Here is an 8,566-nt window from a genome sequence, read left to right as displayed (position 1 = left end):
ATCCTGGAAGAATTATCCACTAATCTAAAAAATAATGCAATGCTTACGGTATAAGCATTGCTTGTGGTATCAATGCTGAAAAGCAAGTCAAGCCACATTTATTTATACAGCGCTTTTTACAATACAGATTGTATCAAAGCAGCTTTACAGAGATAATAGGAAAATAATGCAAAAAAGTTTGTTTCCAGAACAAAATAGTGTCACAGTCCAGCTTAAGCAAGTTCAGTGATGTTTCATTTTTGTTGTAAAAAGGTTATTAATTTAGATCATATATAAATATAGCCGCTCTGGAGAAAACCGTGATGTCATCGTTCAGCTCAGTTCAGTTCTCATATAATGGTGTCAATGCAGGCAGATCAGTAATATTGTTGAATATTAAATTAAATTAAATTAAATGTCCCCAACTAAGCAAGCCAAAAGCCAATGGCAACAAAGGTGAAAAAAGGCGACAGTGGCAAGGAACCAAACAGCGTATGATTATGATGCAAAAGCAGAGCGACATGGTACAACAGACAAATTTTGCACAGTTTATAAACCAGTCTTGCATTATGCTTGTGCTCTCATAACCTTTAAAGTCAGCATGAAACAGAAGTTGCGATAGTCTTTTCTTCCCTATTGTGACGTGTATTCGAGTAAAACGGCTTCTGCATTGAGAAATAAATCTAGGACTGGACTTGACTGAACTGGACTGGACTAGACTGGACTGGACTGGACTGGACTAGACTGGACTGGACTGGACTCGACCGAGCTTTTCGTCCTCTGAAGTTGATTGGATTGTAGGAAGTTGGGCATCGTTAACTTAATAAGGACAGATCTGAGTAGGCTTGTTCGACTTGAACCGGCGCTGCACAGACCGATCGGTGAATGACATCAAAGTACCGCGAGAGCGAATAGAAAGTAGACGGCTCCTTATGCTTTTGAATTGCTCTCGCGGTACTTTGATGTCATAAACCGATCGGTCTGTGCAGCGCCGGTTCAAGTCGAACAAGCCTAATGGCAATTTGCAGTCAGTTGTGGAGAATATAGTCCCACCCTCCACAAGACACACGCCTGTCACTCACATGAGAATGACCAATAGCAAACCACAACCATCCAATCAATTCCCCATGGAGAAAATCAAGTCCCGCCCTACATTTTTTCCTTGTCCAAGATGACGCTTCAAACAGACATGCGTCACAAAAGGGAAGAAAAGACGATCGCAACTTCCGTTTCATGTCACTTTTAAACATCTTGAGCTGATTTTAGAAAGCATATTGTTTTCATTTGTCATGTGGCTCATAGCAACAAGGGCATGTTTCTGTTGTGTTCGGAATTACTTGAAAATCTAGTGTGTGATCCTCAGGTTTTCTCTGTAACCATTTATAAAGTCAGCAGGTGTATGATGCAGTAGTGTAGTGTATTCCAGTTTACCTCAGACTGATTTAAATGAAAATGAATTGGCAGTGTGTTCAATGACAAGACATAAACAAAATAATGACTTCTAATTTATATTAAATGCTTTTTTTCTGCTGCAATAATTTTGATTTGTTAAATATTTATATATGATTTTATTCTGCAGTTTGCATGGTGGTGGTTGAATTGGTAAAGTCCTCCATTTCTAATACGTTGTTTTTTTAGTTGCTGTCTAACTGTCTTTCCCTTGTGATGCACCTGCACTGACAAGCGTTCAGTTCAAATCTGCGCTCTGATTGAGAGATGATGGGAAGGAAATTGTTTGCTCTGTTTGATTTGCATCTTCAGGTCAATCACTGTATGACAGCGAGAGCGTTGTGCAAGAGCGCCCCCTGGAGGCAGTGCACCATCCTCCGTCACCACACCCTCTCAGTGCCCTTTCGCCTCCAATCCATTTCTTCCTTTCCACTTTTCTCTCAGAATTGTTAGACCAATAACCCCTGATTATGGGATAATGGGTCTGGACTACGGGATGGACAATAAGAAGCGGGTGGCAGAAAGACATGAAAAGATATTTGAAAAATTTAATTAGTGCATTTACACACCGTGTTTCAGGGACACATAGCTACACAGTGTGTTCATCTTTGTGAAAGACTGTATGCAGACGAAATCACATTTAATTGCACAAAGTGAACAAGATTTTCCTTTCCTTGCCAAGGTTCATCAGGCATGAAAAATCAATATTCTGATTCACAGAAACCAATAGGCCTATCCTTAAATAAGAGAGCAGAAAGATTTTCCTTGCAAACCATTGTTTTTACACCATTGATTTTCTGAAGAAAATGTGAGTGCAAAATCATGGCTAGGTTGGTTGCCAGGATGGTTCTTCGGTTGCTAAGGTGTTTTGAGTCTGTTTGCACATTACTATTATAGGTGGTTATTTTAAAGCATCCCTTAAGCCTTATATTCTGGTATTTGGAATTGGCTCAGGTCTCTTCAATGTACATCTATTGGATTTTTTTATTTATTATTATTATTATTAGCCGCCAGTAAAAAAAAAAAAACCCAGAACACTTTCTATGATTTGTGTCAACATTCATGTCTATAGCACAAACACTTCAGGATGAGTTAAAGAACCTCAGCTGTAGTGATTCACCAAGACCATTTCAAATGACTGTATCTCAAAACTGATTTCAATCCAGTAGAATGACTCAAGTGCCTTTCATATAGCATGACTGTATCCAATAAGTGCAAAAAGCCCAAAGTAATGGTTTCCTTACAGAAATAACATTGTTGATCATCCTGTCCATTATGAGTTTATTAATGCTCTGATGGATCAGGTTTTATCTCATCATCTGTTGTTTTATGGCTCATTTCTGTTCTTGAGCATTTGAACTCTATATATGGCTGCATCCGAAATCACATACTATACGGTATAGGCGAAAAACAGTACGTGACAAAAGATGTGTGTCCGAGCCTTACAATAAATGACTGTATTTTAACAAAATATTATAGCTAGAACATGATGATGAGTTATAGTGAGGGCCAGGGGTGTAGCACAAGATCCCAGGCCCTATGCATAGGCAGTCCTGATGGGCCCCCATGTTTCAAATTAGGCTATTATAATGGTGTGTTGTATGCAAACAGCATTGTTACTGTACAGTTTATTTATTTGGCCTTTTCCTCAGATCACATGTATAACCAAATTATCATCTGACAGTGTATGTTCTGCTCTTTCAATGGGTTGTCTCAGTTCATTTTTAGCACTAACGATTGCGGAGATATTCAAGCAGTTTAGCACTGTAGATTTCGTGTTGCAGTTTCTCACCTTTGTTTGAAAAGAAGTCAGTTACCAACTGTTTCCCCTCATTTTGTTTTCTTTCCTTCTCATGTCTTTCCTTTCTTTCTTGGTGGCCTGATTTGGCTTTCTTTGAGAAAGACATTTCTACAGCTGAAGTTTGCGCTCCACCAGATGCTCAACAGTTGGACTAAACCATTTGGCGCATTAGCAAGGGGTGGGACCGTGAGACCTTAGACAGTCTTTACTTTTTTGTATACAAAATCAATGATTATCAGTCAATCAACCAAGTTATTAAGGCAATACACTAACTTTAGATTTCATCTGACATTCATTAGGAAATTTAATTAGGAAATGAAAATATCCAGGTAAAATAAAATATATTCCAGACTTTTCAAGGGCCCTCTCTCTCCTTGGGGCCCTGGTAATCTGTACTGGTTCTACCCCCAGTCCGACGCCCCTGGTGAGGGCTGACAGTGGCTATCAACTTTAATCAATTTTGATATTATCATAATGATTTCTGTGACTGAATGTGTTTTAAAGTGAAACAACACAACCAATACAGCAAAAAAATCTAAGAATTCATCCAATCTTTTGATAGTACTCACTGATGATGATGATGTCACTTCCTGGAGGATGGGTTAGGGGTTTCTAGTAAAGGGATTTTTACCAAGACTGACTGGAAATACACAAGAAAAAGTCTATAAGTTAAGTAACAACTGAAATATGTTAGAGCATAGAAAGAAAATAATGAAGGAACTGGAAAATTTCCTAATAAATAGCCTATTTTTCATCAAATTTGAGAATAGAAGGAAAATAATGAAAGAAATGGAATATGTCCTAAAGTGTGTTTTCAGAAGTGAACACCCACACAAATGAAGACAGTTAAATTACTTCAAATTAACCCTGTGCTTAGTTTAAAAAGTTAATTAAAATGAAAGAACACTAAGTGACTGATTTCTATGTTTATTATACTGTTTTCTTTAATTGAATTCTGTTTGCATTACTGAATCATTACTTTGTTTATCACTGCTTTGAAATGATCTGTTTTGTATAAAACACTAAAAGGTGACTTGACTTTACTTCATTCCATCTTTAAAAAAGGTCAATTTAATATTTTATAAAGACATATGTGACGAGGGCGTGAAAATGTACCATTTATCTTATTCAAAATGAAGTGTAGCTGTGTGTTTGTCCAATTAAATCACTTTTGTAGGGATCTACATGAATGCGCTATGATTTATTATTTAATACCCATTACAGCTTACATGGTTTATGAGATGCACAAACAGAATATCGTAGGTTCTCCTGGCAATCTGATGCTCTTTCCTGCTGGATCTGTGGGTAAAATGTCAGGGTCACGTAAGTATTCTCAGTATCAGACGAGAAGCAGAGAAAAGCGACTGCTGGGTTACTCAGCAAATGAGAAGACGTTTGGTTCAAGGCAAGGCCTGCTGGATGTGTTTGAATGTGTTGAACAAAATTAACAAGAAAGCACCAAAGTTCTTCAAAAGCAACATGCTTACGTGGCCATTTTATCACCTGCACGTCATACAGCAATATCACAATTAATATGCGTCGTGCATATGAATGCCAGGAGAGCTGTATTTGTCTTGTGAATGAGGACTGGATCTTCTCATTATGAGTCTCGGTGGGATGTGTGCTAGTCAAATAAAACCTCTGGGTGCATTAGCACAGGAAGGACGGGTGCAGGCAAAGCAGTTTGTCCACCTCAGGATTTGGCTTCGATTTGCATCGAGCACATCTGAATAATTATACAATGTGATTTCATAATGAGAACAGCAGGTTTGTGCAGGTGCCTTTCAGCATATGCCATAGAAACAACAATTAATATAGGCTGTATTAAATCTCAGTTCTTACAGCCTTGCTAGAAATAAATGTTTTAAAAAAAAGTCAACCTCTAATGTCAGTTTTTAGAAAAAGTACATTCAAAATGTTATCCAGACTTCTATGATGAGGGCATGAAAATGTTGTCTCTTATTCAAAAATAACTGTGTTTGTCAAATGAAATCACTTTTGTATGGATCTACATGAATGCATAATGATTTATTATTAATACCCATTACTGCTTTCGTGGTTTATGAGATGTTCGGATGTAGCAAAATAAAATGTGTAGCTTTAGTTTACCCCTTTTTTGCCAAATAACTTTGTATAATATAATAATATATCAATAATACACATATATAATAATGATATATTTAATATATAAATTATATGTATATAGCTCATATTTCAATGTTTTAGTCAAACTTATTATGGTCATTAAAAACATCCCATCACTTTTTGTGAATTATTTAACACAATCTCTTGTTTTTAGTGTAAACAAAAGACTCTTTTTCTTTTTCTTTTTCTTTTTCTTCCCCCCCATCTAAGAAAATAACTTGTGGCCCTTAATTATGCTCATTAACTGGATTATATAAATGCTGTAATCATCAAAGTAAACACAGATTGTCGTTACCAAATGTGAAATTGTGTCGGACAACATAAAGCTTTGCATATGAAATGAAATTAATCTGGCTGAATGAATACTGAAGCATAAACCCGAAACTAAAAGCCCACCAGCCCCCAATGCCATTTGAATTAAACCGCAGTGTCTGGTCAGCTATAGTGGATAGAATGACTTGTCATGCTTCTCTGCCATAAAATACACTGCTTTAAATATGGTTACTGTCAGCATATGAAAATTGTCCTTCAAATCTGGTGTATAAAAGTCACTTGTCTGTTGTCAAGTGCTTGCAGCACCAACCTTAGCAATTCACTTTCAATTTTCTCCCTATCATTTACTATTTCTTTAAAAAGAAAATGCATTTTGCCATGACAACAGAACATCATTTTCTGGTATTTTTATCGCTTAAATGCACGAGGAGCTCAAGCACAGCGAACATGAAGGAAAATATTTGAGAACTCCAAACAAGGTAATGAAATATTATTTTTGAAGGAATCATAACTCTTACTGTATGTGTGTGCATGTTCACAGGGAAAACGTATGTGTTCATATGAATTTATTTATCAGTGTTGTGTCAGATGTTTCTCCTTCGTTTATTCTCTAAAGAAATAAAAGCACACAAATGAGTCAATAGCTGTCGTAGAGTAAGAGGAACATAGCAAAATATGAAAGCATCAAAAAGCTGATATTGATCTTTGACGTTTGAGTGCTTTAGTATCTTTACTGTTTGAGACCAGTATTATTTCATTTACTTTTTATTTAGTCATTTACTTTTAGTATTTCAGCTTAAACCTTTTATTTCAGTGAGTTGCCAAGTTGCCAACATTTATAATTTTCGTTTTTCAATTTTAAGTTTATATTTTAGTTAGCAATAAAAGAAAACAGAAAACATACGTGTTCATTCATTTACGCATCAATGTTGTCTGTAGAAATAAATAAAAATTTGTCGGAGAACAGAGCTATGATCAGTCAGTTGACTTAACTTAAAAAAAATTGAGGAAACCCATTGCCTTAAAATTATTAAGTAAATAAACTTCATACTTACTCGGAAAAATTAAGAAATGTGGAATTGTTTCAATTAAGCATCAAGTTTATTTACCTAATTCTAAGGCAACGGGTTTACAATTTTTTTTAAGTTAACTGAACACTTTTACACGCACATATATACACATACTGTATATATATATATATGAACTATACATATATACATACTATATATATATATATATATATATATATATATATGTATATGAAGAATTCAGATGCAAAAGCCTCTAAGTGCCATCTGAAATTTTCTTCTAGAATGATCATTTTTATCAAACTTGTATAATTAAGTTCAGTAATTTCACTTAAATGGCAATAAAAAATTACCTATTAATTGTCATTTAAGTGAAATTACTATATTTAAATAATTAAATAATATTTATTAATGTTTTATCTTTTTATCTTTTCAGTTTTCATTTTTATTTTAGTTTGTCATTTTATTAATTAGCTTTATTCATTATTTTTAGTTCAGTTTAAGGACGAACAGATTGGCGCAAATGCATTTGCTATTTAAATGTGCCGCAGGATGTGAAAATGATAACTGCGTCGGGCTGAAACCAGCAAAAAACACTCGCGTCTGGCGTCTCATTGCGCCGGATGTATGATAGGGCCCATAATCTCATTGAATATATTTTAAAGAGATCTTCTTTTCTTTCCTTTGCGCATGTTGAGACCATCAATCTGACCATCATCGATCATGCTGTCATCTGAGGGCAAACTCGTGGCCTGGCTGCTGACCGGCTTCTTGGCAATTCTCACCATCTTCTTCAACATGTACCTGCTTCTGGTCACCCACAGAAGCTACCGGAAGAAGCACAAGCTCAACCCCGCCGACTTCATCATCACGGCCATCGCCCTGGCCAGCATCTCCCAGCAGGTTCTCACTTACTTGTGGCAGACGATCGACGTGATCGACACCGTGTGCCGAATCAGCTCGATGGCGGCCATCCTGCTGGTGCTCATCTTCAGCTTGAAGCTCATCATATTCTGGAGCACGGCGTTCCTGACCTTCTACTACGGCACAAAGCTGGTGATGGAGCCCGTCCACTGCTACACACGCATCCAGGAGGCCATCGTCAAGCACGTCCACACCGTCCTGGCGCTCATCTTCGTGAGCGGCTTCGCCAATTGCGTTCCCTTGCTGAGCGTTCTCACTTATTACAACGGCACAAGCACTGAATTTGGCGACTGCGGGTCCATCATGCCCACCGATACGACCGGGCTCGCCTACGTCTTCTACTACGTGATCATCTCCGACATCATTCCGGGCATTGTGATGGTCAAATGCAGCATTTCGATCTCATACCACCTGGCAAAACATCTTCTGGAGATGAAGGCCAGCAGCAACGGAGCCCACGGGCCCAAGTTAGGCACACAGATGCGGGTCATCAAGATGACCCTGAGCCTGGTGGTCGTGTACATTTGCTTCGTGGCCGTGGACATCTACACACAGATGACGGTGGTGCTGATGAGGCAGAACACGCTCGCACTGACCATTCTCTTTGCCAGCGTCTACACCACGGTCAGCGCTTTCGTGCTGGTTTACGGTAAAAAGAGCTACTGGAAGGAACTGATCGCCTCCTATAACCTCTTTTTAGAAGAGTACCCTTGTTTCAGCAGCATGAAGGTCGAAGAGGTCAAAACAGAACCGCATGAGCACAGCCACGGGCACTAACCTGGAGTTAAGGCCCGTTCACATCAGGGACGATAACTATAATGACAAGATTTAGTTAAAAAAAAAAAGAAACGTAATAAAAATAAAAGAATAACAGAGTCCACACCGCAACTATAACGATAACGGCACAGAGAAACATTGACAGCCAATCAGAATCAAACAATAAAGATTTAGTTTAAAGTAAAACAAT

The 8,566-nt window shown here is 37.5% G+C and overlaps 1 protein-coding gene across 1 annotated transcript; it reads left to right on the top strand.

Moving 5' to 3' along the window:
• Positions 1 to 7,398: 7,398 nt before the first annotated feature.
• On the top strand, positions 7,399 to 8,566 carry tas2r202 (taste receptor, type 2, member 202; the record flags this gene model as incomplete). Its single annotated transcript, XM_084388662.1, has 1 exon — positions 7,399 to 8,566. One exon carries the CDS (start codon positions 7,399 to 7,401, stop codon positions 8,374 to 8,376), a length of 978 nt encoding a protein of 325 aa, XP_084244788.1. The 3' UTR covers positions 8,377 to 8,566.

The sequence above is a fragment of the Rutilus rutilus genome (genome assembly GCF_951802725.1).
Source record: "Rutilus rutilus genome assembly, chromosome: 19".
NCBI classification, from domain to species: Eukaryota; Metazoa; Chordata; class Actinopteri; order Cypriniformes; family Leuciscidae; genus Rutilus; species Rutilus rutilus.
Note: the sequence above shows the minus strand (reverse complement) of the source record. Positions and strands in the feature narration are given on the sequence as shown.